The 19,808-nt window shown below is 32.0% G+C and overlaps 2 protein-coding genes across 2 annotated transcripts; one reads left to right on the top strand and one right to left on the bottom strand.

Annotated features, from left to right (window-relative positions):
- Nucleotides 1-3,069: 3,069 nt before the first annotated feature.
- On the bottom strand, nt 3,070-14,100 carry LOC114731352 (fatty acyl-CoA reductase 2-like). The gene is made up of 9 exons (XM_028918493.1): nt 13,842-14,100; nt 6,777-7,001; nt 6,551-6,654; nt 5,731-5,930; nt 4,479-4,579; nt 4,210-4,393; nt 3,929-4,090; nt 3,649-3,730; nt 3,070-3,471 (listed from the first exon to the last, which is right to left on the bottom strand). The coding sequence occupies exons 1-9, from the start codon at nt 14,098-14,100 to the stop codon at nt 3,070-3,072; spliced, it is 1,719 nt and encodes a 572-aa protein (XP_028774326.1).
- Nucleotides 14,101-14,242: 142 nt separating this feature from the next.
- LOC114731351 (fatty acyl-CoA reductase 2-like) lies at nt 14,243-14,688 on the top strand. Its single transcript, XM_028918491.1, has 2 exons — nt 14,243-14,522; nt 14,612-14,688. The coding sequence occupies exons 1-2, from the start codon at nt 14,243-14,245 to the stop codon at nt 14,686-14,688; spliced, it is 357 nt and encodes a 118-aa protein (XP_028774324.1).
- Nucleotides 14,689-19,808: the final 5,120 nt, after the last annotated feature.

Below are 19,808 nucleotides of genomic sequence, written 5' to 3'. Positions count from 1 at the left end.
CCCTGTGAGAGCACAAATAGCCCCCTGGTGAGAGCTTCAATTCGGCGTTCTCTCCCCGGCGGTTGCCGGGGGAGAGTGAGTCTGGTGTGTGTGTGTTAGATCTGTGGATGGTTCAACTCGGAGCTTCAATAGAATGTGCGAGAATGCAAACGGAATGGCTGAGGACGAGATTAGAACTAATGAGGATATATCTGAAGGTAGAGGAGTTTGAATTTGGACAAAAGAGATTGGGTGATGACGAGATCTACAACTTACAGGCCAATCGGAGGTTTCAACTGAGCACATTCGATTGATGGATTTTCTGTTTTTCCGGCAATGGCTTTGGGTTCGAATCCGCAGCAGGTGAGGGATCCGGTTCTGAAGATTCTGGTATAGCCCGCCCTCTCAAACATCTAAGCTTTGGATCGAAGAGTCTGAGTGTAGAGCTGTTTTCGAAGGGCTATGATATAGCTCAAGGTCAGAAGAATCTTTTGCCTTGGCTTCATAAAGGAAAAAGCTCCGGTACTCTTTCTTCCTATGGCTTCTCAGATCTAGTTTTGCCTGGAATCCGTGTTTGGCTAGTTCATCTAGTTTTTGCATCTTGGTGGGCTTGGATTTATGGAAAACCTTATGATTCTGTAACAATGAGTTCGAATGGTTGTGTTTACTGCTGGTTTGTTCCTGTGGTTTTGTTTGAGATGGTTCTTGCTATGACCTTTTCAGAGGTTATTTGGAGCTTTAGTTGGTTTCTCTTTCAATATAAGGATGTTATTGAGGGAGTTGTTTTCAATCTGAGTTTTACTGGTAGCTTAACTGCTCGAAGGGAATCAAGTTTTGTTTCAGTTGTGGTGTTTTGGAAGTTTAGGGGCAAGTCAAATTTCATTGTCGTAATCAGAAGGACCTTGCTGAAAATCAAGGATGATTTAAGATGGGTGCCACGTGGTTACCTTTGGTATTTGATTGATTTTAAGAAACAAGTGTTTTTTGATGGTCCTGGTTTATTTTGGTTGAATGCATTTGTGGAGGCTATGAAGACATATTATCGGTGGGCTGGAATTCTAGAGGAGAAAAGGCTTCTAGTTCTTTATGGTGTTTATGCACAGCAAGGCTGTGGCTGGTGGAGCTTTCTTCATGAGAACATTTTCTTTCTGGAAAATGTTTCTCAATGCTGCAACTTAGCTTTTTTTAATAAGCTAAGGAGTTGTTTAATGGGACTGTGGCCTTTATGGTTGGGTTTTTTACCCCCCAATCCCAATTGTTTCTTCTTCTTCGTGTTTGTGACTCCTCTAGTTGGATTGCTGACTGGTACTCATTCTTCTTGTGGCCTTTTCTCAGATGCTGTCATGGCAGAGGATCAGCGCTTCTTGAGTGTTGGATGGCTAGTGTTTTCTTGTCTCTGTTTTGTTGCCGTTTTCTATTTTTTGTTCTGGTTTTATTTTTCTTAATACATTGCTCTTTTCTGACCCAAAAAAAAAGAACAAGCTACTAGGAATTTAGGATATATAGATAGAACGGGGAGGAAGATGATAGCATGTGAGGCAGTGAAGAAATTATGTCAACTCTTTTCCTTTGACTTCTTTGCTCCTATCTCCCAGAGTAGCCTCTCCTCTCATTGCCACATCATAAATATACATATTTTGGTGTGAAGTTCATCTGCGTCCTTTTAAAAACCAAACTATAGATTAGATCCAATCAATTGAACCAATAGCATATACTGAACAACGCCAATAAAAAATAAGATCTATTTTGATTTCTTACTCGCTATGTGTGTGTGTGTGTATAACCAATTTAGTTGGTTTGTGTTTAATTTACTTTGGTTTGAACACCCCTTATTCATTGTCTTAATGGAATTGGCCATTATTTGGGCAAAAACTCTTGTGCCGCCTACCAGTGGGATTCTTTATTTCTCCTAACCTAATCTCGAGATTTGATGAAAAATATTATTAAAAAAAAATCTTCGAAATATTGTTCTCAGATTAATAATACATTTTGTGAAGTCATGTCTCCTTTGTTTTTTTTTTTTGGTCTGAATCGACTAGATTTCATTTTCTTGTAAGAATAATTAAAGTTTGCAAATAAAATTGAATTTCCAAAGACGGTAGCTAGGTCCCTCACTTGAGTTAATATTTATTGAAAAGAAACATAAAAGAATTCTGAATAATATTTTACACTGGCAGGATGTTGATTGCAACCATGGAAAGTGATTAGAACCCAAAAAAACATGGAAAGAAATTCCCTCATCAATGTTTCTTCATTTTTTTTCAAACGGGAATGGCTAGCTAAAGCTTGATACGGATCAAGAGAATAGATTCGTGAGAGTCATATCTCCTTTCACGGGCATATATTAAGCTGCACAGATTGGAACAACGAATTAAGTCCTATCCTGAGCCCTTCCTTCAAGACTTCAACACTTGAGAAGGTGTTTTCTCACGCCTGGGATGTGAATGTTGGATATGTATTGCTCCCAATTTATGCTTTCCACGTCAAATCCAAAGTTCTTCATCTCTTCACCTGACATTTCTCCATATAATCTCTGGGTATTGCCATTATCAAACCTTGCCAAAAATCCAACCACGTACATAGGATGTTAAAAAAATTAAACATTTCAATTAGAGTATTGATAAATATTAACTGAGAATGATTAACTAGTGTCTTTAAACAAGAAGAAAAATATCGAAGTAATTAAGAATAGTGTGCTTGTATTGATTCCTGATAAAGAGGAAAAGACTGAGCAACTAAATTTCGGAAGAATCACAGAAGTCTAATTAGAAAGTCAGTGTCAGGCATCTATAAGGACTTCTCAGTTGTGAAAAGTTATGAAAATTGGAAGCTTAATTAACTAGTGATAAAGTTTTGGCAAAACCAAACTTTTGATTCCAAAGTTTGGATTTGGTTGTAATTCAATCTTAAATTTTGACTCAATACGACTTAGTCCTTAATATAAAGACTAGGTTACAACTGAATCAAAATTACAAGAACTAAAAGATTAATTTTTTTTCAAGATTTTTATTTGATGTTCCTTGTCTAATCTGATCTTATATAATACCCAGGGACATAGAGTCAAAGGTAGCGTATATCTGAGAATTCTGCTTACCATGCTTTATAAAACATGTATGGCTCGTAGAGCTTGGCCATGTGAATGAAAAGCTGTGCTTTCTTTGCGGACTTCTTTTGGAGGGTTTTATGGAGATCAGGTTCAATCTTTGTTGCATGTAACAATCCAGTTTGCCTTGCCATCTCCATTGAAATGTAAGAGAAGTCATCCAAAGAGTCTAAGAAGTTCATCTTCTGAATGAGACTTTGGTTCCCATTTGAGGACTGTGCCAATGGAAAAGACTTGAAATGGCTACGAGCATAATCAAACAGAGCTCCAAATGAAATAGGGTTTGCCACAGAAGATCCAATGTGGTAGATACTTAAATCTGGTGTTGCGGCAGCCCCATGTTTTGCAATTGCTGCCATTGTGGCATTCACAACCATATCTACTGGAATCTGCATTATTATGCATTCGATTTAATCATTAATCTTTTGGTTAAACATTTATATATATATAAATATTACTTTGATGGAATCTTGCCACCCAGTATTCAAAGTCATACATACTGATTTTAAAATGGGTAATTAACCTTTATTATTATTTGTAATGAAAAATAATTGACCTAAACTTACCACATCTATAACTGCATTGGGGTCTCCAAGAAATCCTGGGAGTTGACCCTTCCCATAATTAAATATAAGTGGATCAAGAACTCTGTTTTATGATGAAAGAAGAAGAATAATTATGTGATGAAAAACAGCAGAGAAAAAGGCAATGATTAAAAAATAATTACGGTCATTTTATTCTTGTGGTTTGTCCTGAAATAATTAAACATAAGTGAACTCCGTTTTGCAATGAAAAATGAAAATAATTGTTTTTGGGGGGGGGGGGGTGGATAGGATAGGATAGGACCTGTATCCTTGAATCCAACCAGGGAAAGGCTCAGAGTAGGAGCTTTCAACCACGGAGGGACGAAGAATGACCATTGGTATGCCATCTCTGAAGCTATTTATTAACATCTCTCCCATCGCTTTTGTCAATGAGTACGTGTTTGGCCATCCGTACATATTCGCCCTGTTCATATATATATAATTATATATATATATCAATACTTTCAACAAAAATTATGAGTCAAACAATTTGATCTCCAATTTTCAAGTAAATATATAAAGACATTCCGACGTTGCACGAACCTCTTCATACCCAACTCTTTCATCTTCTGAGTTGCCTGATCCTGTTGGAGTGAATCCAGCATTTCTGATGCCAACTCTAGTTCAAAATCTATGTCCTGTTCTGTGATTGCCCTAACTCTTCCTTGTCCGATGTAAAGTGGCTTCTCCATTATTATCCCTTGTCTTTCTCCATCGCCAACATAAGCTGAAGATCACATATATTGGATTTAAGTTCACTTATTTATATATAAAAAATCAGTTATATGTTACTGTATGTTCTAGTCTTATACCTGTTGATATATGAAAGAGAAGACAAAGGTTCTTGCACTTCTTCGCAAAGTTTAGAACACCAAACGGTCCTTTGGTGTTTGTGTTCAAAGCCACATCGTACCTGAAAGTAAAGTAATTCAAAACTGAAATTTAACTAGCAAAGTGATAGGAAAAGTTTGGAGTGGTGAATTGGGAGACAATTCTAGCAGCAGATGAAATTTAATATAACCTCCGGTACTAAATATAAAATCTTTGTAATATTTTATAAGGTGGATTTTAGTAAAAGGAAAAGGGAGAAGATTCTTCTATCTCCTTTCTCCCTGTCTCTCTATTCGCTCTAATAATTCTCTCCCCTTCTCTATATTTTTCTCTCATCTTTTCTTCCTGTCTCTTTCCTCCATCTCTCTCCTTTTTTCCTTCGTCTCTCCTTCCTCTTTCTTTTCATTCTCACTCTCTCTCCTCTCTCAATTTTTTGTCCCCATTTTTCTTTACATAACAAACGCGATAACTATTTTTTATTTTAAATACTCTTACCAAATGAAAACTATGCAAAATTTCTATTTTCATACCAAACACACTTTTATAATCCAACCCAATTCATTTTTATTCTAATTATGCTTCATTTTTCTGTCCAATTGCCTTCAAAAGCTCTTCCATCATACAAAACAAACACTGGAGTGATTAGATGTTATTGCAACAAGACTAATGCATCAAGGATATAGTTTTAGTCCATATTCTTTATTAGGAGATTTGGACTAGTCTATACGAGACTTGGATAGTCCAAATATTGTTTGTTTGTTTTTTTTTTTTTGCATTTATAATTGGTAAAATAAACAATTTCTGTAATAAGCTGATTGTTATGTAAATATTTTATTTAAGATAAAAAATATTATAATTAAATTTTGGAATACGAGCTTAATTATTAGACGATATAGTTATAAGTGTAATGACAACGCAAGACCTTATTAGAAAATCAATGCCAAACAACGCCTAATTATGAAAAATTGTAAAAAAAATTTTTGGGAGGGGGGGTGTTTGGTGCTAAAAATTGAAAGCTTAGGTTTTGACGGAGCCTTTATTTGGCATTAACTGTCTAAACAGATCGTAAATTGTTATTCTCTTAGTTATAATTTTCTATGGTAGCATTGTATTGTGCAGTTAATAAACATGAATACTAAAATATTTTTAATTACAAAGACCTCCTTGAAAACAACAAATTAAATTGTTGTTTTTTAATTTATTCAAACAAATGATGTTAAATTCTATAACTACCTTTCATCAAAGTTGGTACTGGCTGCTGAATTTACAATGACATTCACTTTGGTTGCAATTTCATTGGCTGTGAGAGGGTCCATCCCAATATCAGATTCACAAACACACCCAGACACTGCCACCAGCTTCTTCATCAGGTAGGCCTTGTAGTTTACTCCGTACACTTCTTCAAGGCTCTTCAACAGCTCTGATTCTATGATCTGTGCTTGCAAGTGATGGGTGATGTCAAAATAATACTACATCGGTCCTTCATATAAGATGTACTTAACTAATTTGGATAAATTAAGAAAAGTAATTAAATTAGTTATTTGTCAAAAATATGTGCTGGTATTAGATTGAAAATACCCTTTAATGTAAACTCCCTTAACATATGCAATTAATAGGGTTATCTTGGATAAATAAAGGAGACAAAATAGATTGAGGTCTTATATTCAGGACTAAATTCAACCTCTCGATTAGGGACCGGAATATAGAGTGAGATCTATTATTATTGCAACATATTTTCAAACTCCGCATAACACATAATTCATAGACTAGAGTTCGATTCAATATAATAAATTCTGTAGTATAAAGGGTATTCTACAAAAAATTGAAACTCTTTGAAACTCAGGTTCTCGTTTTTCATGTGCTCTGACATCAGCATATATCATATAAAATATAAATTATATAGCAAATTATGTTTGTTCACAAACTCTTTGAAATTAACTCCATAAAATTTCATCCAATGCATAGGCCTCTCTGAGATCTTGTCCTGGAATACATTTACATAGAATGCAACGATGTTTTATGGTGATTAGAGTACGTATAACTAATTAATTACCTCAGTTTTCAATCTGTTTAATGCTGCTTCCTTGTCTTTTGCTTTGATCAGCACAAAAATTTTTCCCACATCAGGTGCCGTCCTCAACATCTTCTCGACCAAAACTGCAACGTTATTGGAGATACATATATTTATCAATATATAAACCTTTACAACAATATATATTCTTTTTGTTTTGGACGTTAGTAAAGTGACAATAGTAATACTGCAAAGAAAGTGCAAATACCTTTTCCCACGAAACCAGTAGCGCCGGTAATAAAATAGTTCTTTCCTTGAAGAAATCTGGCAATACCAATACCATGACCCTGTTTCCTCTCTGAGCCACTTTCTCTTTTTGGGCTGTGAATAGCACTGTTAATAATTTTCTCTGGCTTCTCATTATCAGAGAAATAAGTTTTCACATGGCTGCGTTTCCGCCGGGTATTGATGGTTTTGGGAGGTCCAAAATGTACTGTTTGAGGTTTCAACAGTGGAAAGGAAAAACTAATATTGAGGGAAGAAATCATTGGTTTGAGCAGCAAAGGGACCGATCGGTCAGAGAAAGATCGGTGCTCAGAGTTTTTGGCTTGTGCATGAGTATGTGGGTGAGGAAGCTGGACCAACCTCACTTAAATAGAACTTTTAGCTGGCTAGGGGTCCCATTAAAGAGCAAGTTAGGTGAGATCTTATTAAATATCATTGGAGTATTTGTTTTTTTTTTTTGAATGGAAAAGTGATCAGTCTCTCTAAAATTCTGGATAGACCGTTCGGTTCATGATCATCAACTGTAAATTAAAAGAGCATGGTAATGAAATCCAAGATCCATTGAAGTGATCACGTTTTAGAGGATTTGGAGAGCAAGAACCATCTGAAAGAGACTATATATATGTAAATTTTGGTATAGTTCTTTTTTTTCCCCCAATTGAAGACGGGTACAAATGACTTGAAGTTACAAGGGGGATTAAACCCACTACAAGCTCTCATAACATAGGGAGTTTTTATACCACTAGTTAGGTTACAAGTTCCATTGGCATAATTAAATTGGTATTGATGGTTAGGATGTGACTCATTCATATAAATGGTCATATGCACCTTCTGAAAAACCACACTAGATTAAATCCAATCAATTTAACACTACAAAAAAAAAAAGACTTTCATCAGCGACATTTTGTGTGACTTTTAGCAGCGATATTAAGAGTTGCAATTGAAAATCTTACTGGCAACATTAGGAGTCACTGTTGAAGGTTCTTCTAGAGGCGACAATACTTTCAGTGGTGACTTATTTTGTTGCTACTGATGAATTTCAGTGACAATTGCTATGGTAACGACTTGCCGATGACTTTTGTCACCATTGAAAACTTTCATCAGTGACAAAAGTCAATTTTTTTATAGCGGAACCAACAACAACAGAGTAAAACCAATCAAAAATTAAGATCTCTCTTGGTTTCCTACTTGCAATAAGTTGGTTTGTTTTAATTTAGTCGGTTGGAACACCCCTTATTCATGTCTCAATGGAATTAGCCATTAGGCAAAAACTCTTGTGCCACCTCCCAGTGGGATTCTCTCTTTAATTCTACTTTAATCTTGAGATGTGGTGAAATATATATATATATATATATATATATATATCTTCAAAATATTGTTTTCAAGGTCTAAATCGACAAGATTTCATGTTATTATAATAAAGCTTGTAAAACTGAATTTCCAAAGACAGCAAGCTCCATTTGCCATGGGCCTTGAGAAACTTTATTTTGTTTATACCAAGTTTGGCAGTTTCCACCAATTTGTGGTTAATTCGTAGTACGTGTCATGGGAGAATACAGAACAAAACTTACGATATCATAATAATTAATGACATTTTGAGACCTACACGTTTTAAATCCCAATTCAGCACTTTAATTTTTTTAAAGACATTAACAAGATAATATATAGACAAATTAATTCTAATAATAATATATACAAATAAAAAATCCCGTAGGCCTCAATTGAAAACCCCAGAAGCTAATTTTGAAATCTTGGAAGCCTAAATTGGAATCATCATTAATTAGGAATTTTTTCACTTTCATTCTTTCATCATTTTTAACTTGTATATACTATTTTCCAACTTAGCTTTTGATATTTTTTAAAGTAAAGGATGGATATGAAAAGGGGAAAAAATTCATCATAGTTTCCAACTTATTAAGCTTTTGGATCGAGGTTTCCACCCGAGACTTTCGGAATTTTCAATTTGTATGCTAAGAGTAACTAGAATATTTTTTTCAATTTACCCTTTTTAATTATCAATAAAAAACCAATAAATTTAATTCACATTTTAAGATTTCAAAGTGTTGAAATTATTATCATTCTCATTATTTCGTCGCAAAAGTCACATCCTTGTGAACTACTCTATTCTTCATTGATGAATGATATTAATGTTATGACTATGAATAGTAATGTATCGTGTTTCACTTCCACAGCTCTGTGTCTGAACATTTTGTTGAAACATCGATATCGAAAAATCTAATAACAAATAAATTGGACGTCAGATCACTTCCCTTTTTGGCTTAAAATTTTAAATCATTTCAGAAAGAGAGAGACATATAATTAATATAGAATATGAACACATATAAGTTCAAAGGCATGGACAACTAAATAAATAAATGATGCCCTTAGCTAGCTTAATTTGTGTTTGCAGCACTGAATTCCATAACTGTACTGCTGTAAAATTGTCTTTTCCAATTGAAGAACCTGTTTGGCAGTTAGATATATATAGAATACTAGTAAGTATGGAAAAAAGAGGAAATGATTTTAACGGAGGCAAGGCTGTGTTAAAATTTTTACTCATGGAAACAGAAATAAAGCATATGTAACTATCGGGGAAGATTGATAAAAAAGAAATTTGATAAAGAAAACCAAAGACATGCCAATTGAACATTTGAACTACGTACTTTTTAAGGTATGCCTAAATATTAGTAATAAAAAGACCTTTCAATGTGCCTCTTGGTTTAGCTAATCCAGATTCTCTTAATTAAATATGAAATCTGTATATAATTGTGAGGGAGGGTAGAGATATGAATTCATTTAATTTGACACAAGAAAATTAATTGTCAAAAGGTTTTGAGTCGAGATAGAAATAGAATAATAAACAACATAAATACTCCCGTCAACCGATTTCTTTTATGAGATATATAACTAATGAGTATAATTTGCCAACAGCATATATTAATATTTTTTTGGTATTGAAGGCAAAAATAGACCTTTCCCAGCTAAGTTTGTTACATCCAATTACGTTTGTCATATATACAAAAGTTAGGATTAATCGAACCTATATTATTATTCCTCTGGTCCTATTTATAATGCATGAGTTAATGACAACCCGAAATAGGAATAATCCTATTTATAATACATGAGTTAATGACAACCTGAAGTAGGAATAAAGTTAAAAAATTATTATATTTTAAAACAGAATTAATGCAATTTTAACTCTTATTTTATATAAAATATATTAGAAATGCCTATAAATAGGAGCAGACGAGTACATGCTTTAAGTTTTATGAGCCCATATAACAACCCCACTTGGTTCATTAACTATTTGGTTAGAATCATCTTCAATGACCATGCCTATTACCATGAGATGGGCAGGAGGTCACGTTAGTCCGGTCATAAGATGACTCTTTTTTTCTTGGCCGGAGCCATGAGATGACTCTTTATAGTCGAGGAAAGAGTAGAATTATATTATTATTATTATTATTATTATTATTCAGTGTTATGAGAAATAATTATATTGCAAATAAATATGTGTAATATGCAATTTTTAAATATTTTTATAAAAATAAGGATAAATGACCTGCAAGTCCTTAGTTATAGTTTCAACTAATGCTTTTGTTTTGGACTGAAAGTTTCAACCAATGTTTAATTAAGCCTTTGTAGTTTTGCTTTTTATTAGATCTTCATACTTTTACTTGTTTTTAATTAGGGTTAATATAATCTTTGATCCTTCAACTTGCTCTCATTTTGGTTTTAGTCCCTCAAATTTTAAACCATAGGTTTTGGTCCCTGAAGGGGCAAAATGATCCAAGTTTTTATTAGATTATAGGGTCAATGTTATAAATAAAAAGAAACTTGAGAGACCAAAACCTATGATTTGAAATTTGATGGACCAAAATCAAAATGAAGATAAACTTGATAGACCAAAGTTTGTATTACCCTTTTTAATTAAGTACTTGTAGTTTCTTTCCTTTTTATTATGCTCTTATCATTTCACTTGATTTTTAATCAGGTCTCCAAATTTATTTAATTCTTTATTCTACGAATCTTGATAATATTCCTCTGTAAATATAAAATATAATATTTTAATTATAATAATATTAAATATTATTCTATAAATAATCATTTTCTAGAAATAATAAATTATTATATTAAATTTATTTTAATATTTTTAAAATTTTTAATCAAAACTTATATTTATATTTTTCATTTTATAATTAAAATTTATTTTATAATTATAAAATTTGATTGATAATAATAAAATTTACTAAAAATAAAATATAATTGCGATAAGTTTATGATCAATAATTCAAATTAATTAATAATTAATAATTATACTAGATATTTTTAAAAATATATAAATATTACTTTAAATTTATTAATAACATTTTATACTTGAATATTATTTAATTAATTAATTTTAAATTAAAATATAAAGAAAATTCAAAAATAAATGGATCTGGTTAAAAATCAAGTGAAGCTGCAGGAACCTAGTAAAAAATAAGTGAAAGTATAAGGACTTGATAAAAAGAAAAAAATTATAAAGACATAATTAAAAATTGGTTAAAACTATAAGAATATGTAAATTAATTATACCTGAAAAATATATTTAATAAGGTTACTACTATTCTTCTCTAGCTCTATTTATATGCATGTGTGAGAGAAGGTTTTTTTTTATGCTATTTATAAGTCACATTATTAATTTCTTATGTAAATATATAATTTTAATTTTAATTTATTATTTTGTATACTATTATTTTCCTGAAAAGTGTATATATTAAATAGAGATAAAATTAAAAAATTATTAAATTCTAAAATAGAATTAATGAGATTTAAGATTTTTTTATTCCTCTAAAATATACTTAAGTTACTTTATAATTAAGATTGAGTACATTTTCAAGCTAAAGAACGAATAGAGATTCTTTTCTTGACTAAAGCAAACGACAATGAAGTTAGGAAGCAGTTAAGGAAAAGCCAAAAGCTGAGGTGCGTTTTGCCGTTTTGACTTTTCTTGTTGTAATCACTTCCGTTTTTAACTTGACTAGGATTTATTTCTCATGTGATGCACGTAAATAAACCAACAGAATCGAATCGATGCAATAAACAAGAGTACTCTCTCTCTCTCTCTCTATATATATATATATAAAGGGGGAAAATAATTATAGTGGAGGTTCAAACAACTAATTATAAATATCTTCTTTAAAAGAATGAAAATTACAATGAAAAATGCACCAAGAATTCGATCTGAAATAAAATTTCTCTTAGAAATCAATAAGCAGCAAGCTAAGTTTGATTTATTAATAATAATAGCAATAATAGGAATAGGAATAATAACAATAGCAATAGCAATAACAATAACAATAATAATAAAAGTAATACGTTTACCAAAAAAACTAATCGAAATAATGTCAATAGCAATAATAATACTAACAAGAATAATAGTAGCAATAACAACAATAGCAGCAGCAAGCCAGCAATAATAATAATGACGATGCTTGCATTTAGTTCCAAGTGATCCTTGGTTGTCATTTGAGCAATTTGTAAATGTTAACTTCTCTTCTCCTAAGGGCCCTACACATTAAACCCAAATAGATGTCATTAATACTAAGTAACAAAAATAATGAGACACTTGGGGAATTTAAGAAACAATCAAATTAGTCAAATTAGCAACTAACTCATGCAGACACCACTTAATAAAATTAATCAGCTCCATACAAAATAGGGACTCATGAAATACATAGAGATCAGATCTTCCTTCACTTTACCATTCTCTTGGTTTTTGTATCAGAAGAAACTAACAAATGCTTGTCATAATGACAATGATTGCATTTAGTTCCGAGTGATCCTTGGTTGTCATTTGAGCAATTTGTACTCCTCTGGTCCTATTTATAAGGCACTTTCAACATATTTCACACAGATCAAGAAAAACCTTAAAATGCATTTAACTCTCCATTAAAATATAAAAATTTTCTAACTTTACCTATATTTAATATATACACCTTTCAAAAGAAATAACTATCTACACTATAATAAATGAAGGACAAAATAGTACATTCACGTTGAAAATTTAATGAAGCAACTTATAAATAGGACCCAAAAAAAATCTTCTCTCTTTGCCTTATAAATAGGACCAGATGAGTAAATATTAACTTTTCTTCTCCTAAGGGCCCTACACATTAAACCCAAATAAATGTAATTAATACCAGGTAACAAAAATAATGAGGCATTTGGGGAATTTAAGAAGTGATGAAATTAGTCAAATTAGCAACTAACTCATGCAGACACCTCTTAATAAAATTAATGAACTCCTATAATTAAGCCCACTTAGTAAGGTACCAAAAGCTTAAATTAGATGCATGTATATATTCCATAAAAAATAGGGACTTATGAAATACATAGAGATCAGATCTTCCTTCACTTTACCATTCTCTTGGTTTTTGTATCGGAAGAAACTAACAAAGCTGGACAAGCATTCCCAGGCACTACTTGCTCGTGAAAACAAGCTTTGTCAGACCAGGAATATGAGTGTCGCATATATACTCCTCCTAATTTATGCCTTCTAGGTCAAACCAAAACTTCTTTATCTCTTCATTTGACGTATCCTTCATTAACTTTTGTGCATTCCCAATGTCAAACCTTGCAGACACCATCAATTTTCTGTGTTAACTTGTGTTCTCACGTGCGAAATATATATATATTTATATAAACAATAATACGATAGTGTTTTGAAGAACCCCAATGTTTGTAAAAGCTTCCTCAAGTGATTATTTTTAGCTGTTGCATTTTCTTAAAGTGCATGACAGATCATTGATCAAATGAAACAGTTTTCATCATAGTCCTGAATCGAAGGGCCAAAAATTGACACTTGAGCAAAACTTAACTTATCTTCTGGTTTAGAGAATCTAGATTTTTCGGAGGAGCTTCCTTAATTACCTTGCTTTAAAAAATGTGTAGGGTTCATAGACTTTGGCCATTTGAATAAAGTAGCTTGCTTGTTTCTTGCAAAGCATTTGGAGCCTGTTATAAAGGGTGGGATCTAGATGAGTGGTATTTGGTTCCATCAAACCATTTTTCTTTGCCATTTCATTTGAGATGAAGGATGAGAAATCATCGATGTTGTTGAAAAAATTCATTCTGGAGATGCTAATATCATTCCTTTTTGAGTCAGGAAGTAGATTGCACTTGAAGTGATCATACCAATACTTAACCATATCACCGTATGAAATGGAATTTACCAAAGATGACCCAAATTGGTACACAGTCAAGCTAGTGTTACCAAAATTGCTATGCTTTGCCATTATAGCTATTGCAGCATTCACTACCATATCTACTGGAACCTGCAAAAAAAAAAAAAAAAAACTTGATTCTCAAAGTCACAGACTCACTTGTGAAAACTTGATTCTCAAGTCACATACTCACTTGTGGTGTCACAACCAAGTTTTTATCATTTTGCAGGTTCCAGTAGATATGGTAGTGAATGCTGCAATGGCTATAATGGCAAAGCATGGCAATTCTGGTAACACTGGCTTGACTGTGTACCAAATTGGGTCATCTTTGGTAAATTCCATTTCATACGGTGATATGGTTAAGTATTGGTATGATCACTTCAAGTGCAATCTATTTCCTGACTCAAAAAGGAATGATATTAGCATCTCTAGAATGAAGTTTTTCAACAACATCGATGATTTCTCTTCCTTCATCTCAAATGAAATGGCAAAGAAAAATGGTTCGATGGAACCAAATACCTGTTAGCGGCAGTACCTGCAGGATAAATAGTTAATCCAAGTCACGTCCTAAGGATGCTGTCCTTAAGAGCTATTCCGTAACCACTGGTAGATAAGGATGCGGCACTCCCCAAGATTAAACGGATCCTTCCTGTAAAACAGAGTGAGCAGAATAACAGAAGATACTAGTAAACTCAACAAGTAAGAGAGCACACAAAAGGGGGAAGAGAGGAGCTCAAAAACTCTAGAGCTGTGTGTCTTTGCACCTCTAGCTAATACCCCTTATATAGGCTCCAAGATATGAACATTTGCTTGCCTCTTAATGACAAAATTTCAGTTTTGTACGTTGAAGACATTGAATGACTTATTTGCATGATTTGAACCGTTGGAGGCAAAGAAATGAAGCATTCCGTTTTGATTTTCAAAATCATCATTTAATATATTAAAAATGTTTAAAAGCTTTCAAGGCGTTGCTCCATTTTGAATTGATGATTAAATCATCCAAACGGTGGCATTGTGGTTTCATAACGCATTGAAACCGTTTGGCACTTTAAGTGCAATAAAAACCCACCGTTTGATATTTGAAATCTTCAACACCCATTAAGAATTTTTATTGCTCCATGTTTAAGGCATTAAAAATATTCAATATTTAGTTTTTCTTTATTAATGCTCAATTTGTTTTTTATCTTCCCACATTCCCAATTAATGTAGGATCCTTTCTTTGACACACCCACAAAATATTATAACAATACCACTCATCTAGATCCCATCCTATATAACAGGCTCCAAATGCTTTGCAAGAAACAAGCAAGCTACTTTATTCAAATGGCCAAAGTCTATGAACCCTACACAAATTTTAAAGCAATGTAATTAAACAAACTCCTCGTAATCTAGATTCTCTAAAGCAGAAGATATGTCAAGTTTTGCTCAAGGGTCAATTTTTGGCCGTTCTATGCAGGACGATGATGAAAAATGTTTCATTTCGGTTTTCTAACAATTATGTAAGAGTCAAAACCATGCCTTTTTTTTAAGAAAAAAATTTATCCAAACACTATTATGCATGTCAAAATCAATTATAAACAGAAACTAAACACCCTGGCCTACACATGTAAAAATCAATTATTAACATAAAATCATGCATGGTTGTCTCATAATTTCAAACACTCCTATATACATAAACCAAAAATCATGGCTATCTCATAAGGTTTTTTTTTTTAAAAGAAAAAACTACTATGATTTTGGCGCTCATAATTGTTTGTTTCTATCTGATTTTTCAGAATAAATCATACAAGACTCCTTTAAGTTTTCCTTAAATCATGTCAATCTCTCATTTATTTCAAAATAAATATAAATCTAGGTAATTTATATTTATTATTTCAAATTTATTTGCAGTGTAAAAAATAATATGATCTCTAATTTTCTTTTCTACGTATAGGTATTCTCCTATTAAAATCAATAATATTCGAGCACTATTCTTTTTCTCTACCACAAAGATAATCCCTGATTTTTCCTTTTTTGAGAGGGGGGCTGTGGAGAAGCTAATTAAGCAGCTATAAGTTAGCTAGGAGATTAAAATAGTCATTAAACTCAGAACAATGCGTGAAACTTATTAATCAATCATCATCATCATCGTGTGCAATATATGAGTATGTCAAATCAGAGCCAAATGGTAAATAGCTAACGCCACGTCCAAAATTCCTTCTGGGTCCGAAAATACTCCTTCAAGCTGCCCTTTCCCATACGATAAAGCTAATGGATCCATCATTCTGAGTTGTTATAATTAGTGGCACAAAAGTTAAAAAAGAAGACACGATTGATCATCAATAGTATTTTGAATGTTTTGTATAAATTAAAGATTTGAGTTATACATATTAATTAATAACATACAACGTTACCTATTTCCTTCTATCCATCCGGGAAAAGGTTCTTTATAAGTGCTTTCAATCACAGATGGACGAAGAATGACAGTTGGTATATCACCTTTCATTTTGGTAATCAGCATCTCACCCATCGCCTTTGTAAATGAGCAAGTGTTTGGCCATCCATGAATTTTGACCCTACAAAAATTATAGTGTCCAAAATTTTTTTAAAAAAATATAATTAATTGGTCCACATAGGTATTTATAGTTTAAAGATTTTAAAATCAAAATCAGTACAAAATACTCCCATGGTTCTAATTACAATAGCTAGTTAAGAGTTTGGTTTTGATTTTAAATATAAGATCTCTATCTATTTTATCTCTAGTATTTATCATTTTCTCCCAAACTAATTTACTTAACTTATAAACTGATATATAATCTAATATTATGCAAGAGTATTTTAGAGAGATCAAGTCATATTTATTAGAACTAATTTATGGTTAATACAATATTTGGTCCTTATACTTTGCCCCCATTTTGGTTTTTATTCTTATAATTCCAAACCATAGGTTTTGATTCCTCAAGAGGCAAAATAATCCAACTCCTTGTCAAAATATGGGATTAACATCTTAGATAGAAAGAAATTTGATGGACCAAAACTGATGGTTTGAAACTATAGGAGGATATCTGTGTTTAGGAAAAAAAAAATCTGCATCCACTTCTTTCCTGGCCGGCTGCTTTTCTCCTAAGCCGAAGGTAGCAGGCCCACTAATGCCCACTTCTTAGCCCAGGCCCACGATAATATCAAGCAGTTTCATTAAAGATCCCTAATTGTTTAATTATGCGTTTTCTAATTGCTCATAAACTGGGGGTTTCTAAAATCAAAGCTATTATATGCTGCCTGGGGTGTATTTGGCAGACTCCAATTTAAGGAATAATTATTGTTGTTGTTGTTTTATTAGTTTATTAGTTTAGGGAAAACTAGAAATTCAACAACCAATTTATTTATTTAACTTATGGTAACAAAAATATGGACGGTGATGGAATTACGTGGCAGGACATAAACTGATTTCAAATAACAGCTAGGCGACGGGCCACTCTGACAACAATCCGCCTTTCTCATCCATGCACCATGCTATAAACCCCACTCAGTTATGCAGACGGTAATAACTTGGCGTACTGTTCCAGTTTTATTTATGAGTCAGGGAGGAAAGATATTTTTCGGTTATATTGTCAATTTGCTTTTTTAATACTCTTCCGATTCTTAATATAGGACCTAATTATTGAGTTGATTTTGATCATAATATAAAACCTATTTCTCATATTTATTAATTTTTCTTAAATTACTTTTATGGAGCTTCCTCAACCATAGTCAACCAGAAGAAGAAGAGAGGATCTTAAGGAAAATAACTATGATATTTTAGGAAAAACATATCATATTTCTTACAATTAACTAACTTACCTAAATTTTTTAATCTAATCAAATTAGTTAAATGGGTCTTATATTAAGGATAGGAGGAGTAACAATTTTACCCCTCATTTTTTTGGGAGTGAATTTTTACCTCTCATTTATCTATCTTCTACTTTTTTGTTACTGAAATCTCATAATACCCTTGAAGCTAAAATGGGTCGGGTGCAATTGAAATGGGTGAGTTGCATTATTAATTATTAGTATGATGCCCATACATTTACTGACGGCTTCCTTCCATTTGAGTAAACAACAAAACTCTCATGCTATAATAAACATTTCCTTCTATTATTGTCTTGATTATGCAGCTCACTTTAAAATGATTGCAAGTATTCACAGGAGATTTTTAATATTTTAAACCAATAACTAAATTTACTAAATAAATATGTGGTTATTTAATTTAATTAATAAAGAAAAACAAGTTTTTATATGGAATATGTGAGTATCCAAAAGTTTTTTGATCAACATCTTTATTTTTCTCTAATTGAATCCTCACAAAATATATCTTAATAAATTAGAAATATAAATATAGAATAATGTATTATTATAAATGTGGTCCTTCAATTTTGCGTTTGAAAAAAAGTTGATATAGAGCAACATGCACCCATCCGTGGTGGAGAATATTCTAGTTGGGTAAACTGTACTCCTCTATATGGGTTGGCAAAAAAGAAAAAGAAAAGTACTTTATTCCTATGAAGTATTGTGTATATTAAACAAAGATGAAATTAGAAAATTGTTAAATTCTAAAACAGAATTAATGAGATCTAAAGATTTTTTTTTGGTGACTGGATTTCTAAGTTTTAATTCTGCATTATGGAAGCAACTGCAAATCGGATCACTAAACCACCACAAAGATGGAGAACTGACGGTGGCGCAAGGAGGGAACGAGCGTCTTGCTTCCGAACCTACGAGCTGTGATTGGTCGCTAAAGAATTGCTCTGACTTTGCCGGCGAACTGCGACTGGTTGCAGACTTACAGCAGCATCTCCAAAATTTAACTCTATTAACCGTAATTGTGACACAGGCATAGCTAAACTTTATCAACGTATAGGAAGGAGAAATAATCACTTTTTTTCTCTTCCCAAGTTCGAACTCATAATTTCACACTTTACAAAACTTTAAGGAAGATGTTTGATGTTATTGGACGATAAAACCCAGCAAATTATGATCACTGAAGTCATGGAAACACAATTACAAAGTAATCAAACTTGGATATTTCATTATTAGACACTGTTTCAATATTATCAAAGGATAAGCAAACTTGAAAATTATCGATATTAATGTTCTTTGTTACTTTTCATCTCTTTGTCCATATTCTATGTTAAAGTTGTACTACATTCGGTCTTTAATATAAAAAATAATTTAATTTTTAATTTGATTTTAAATATAAGATTTCAATCCATTTTTACTCTCACATTTATTTATTTTTTTAAAGTAGTCCTTGCAATAATTGCATATGTTAAAGATTTCATTAAATAGTAGTTCTAGCTAATATATATGATTAGCGAGGGTATCTTAAGAAAAAAAACATCTTTTTAATATAAATAACTAATTTAATAAACTTTTTTAGTATATTTAAATTAGTCAACTAACTTTTATATTAAGGACAGGAGGAATTCATTTTGCATTCGTTAATTATTATCAGGCAATGAATTGACTTGCACTATTTTGTTATTCAGTATTAATTAAAAAAAATCAGGATCTCCAAGCAATTTCTGCATGAGATGAGGGAGAAAAAGGATGAAACACAGAAGATGATAAAGAGTGTGTTTGGATTAGCGGTGACAAAAATAACTTTTTTTGAATTTGACTGGGTAAAAAGTTAGATAGTATAATATGATTTATGTTTGGATTGAGTTTATGAAAAAGTCAGTTTGAGAAGTTAAAACTTGTTTGGATGATTAATGAAAAAGTAAGTTTAAATATAAAATGACTTAAAAGGATATAAATTTTTTTAAGTAATACATACCTAATATTATATG

Source organism: Neltuma alba, unplaced genomic scaffold, assembly GCF_004799145.2.
Source record: "Neltuma alba isolate B1F8T4 unplaced genomic scaffold, ASM479914v2 tig00012824_pilon, whole genome shotgun sequence".
In the NCBI taxonomy this organism is placed as follows: domain Eukaryota; kingdom Viridiplantae; phylum Streptophyta; class Magnoliopsida; order Fabales; family Fabaceae; genus Neltuma; species Neltuma alba.
The sequence above is the reverse complement of the archived record's forward strand: the minus strand, read 5'-3'. Positions and strand labels throughout refer to the sequence as shown.

Bases quoted from the DNA above. Each gene is read 5' to 3' on its own strand.
- LOC114731352 (XM_028918493.1), bottom strand. From the start codon at position 14,100: ATGGTAGTGAATGCTGCAATAGCTATAATGGCAAAGCATAGCAATTTT. The intron at 4,394-4,478 runs GTATAAGACTAG...TGTGATCTTCAG, and splicing joins TCTCTTTCATATATCAACAG to CTTATGTTGGCGATGGAGAA. The intron at 3,731-3,928 runs GTCCTATCCTAT...ATCATAAAACAG, and splicing joins GGTTGGATTCAAGGATACAG to AGTTCTTGATCCACTTATAT.
- LOC114731351 (XM_028918491.1), top strand. From the start codon at position 14,243: ATGGTAGTGAATGCTGCAATGGCTATAATGGCAAAGCATGGCAATTCT. The intron at 14,523-14,611 runs GTTAGCGGCAGT...AACCACTGGTAG, and splicing joins TTCGATGGAACCAAATACCT to ATAAGGATGCGGCACTCCCC.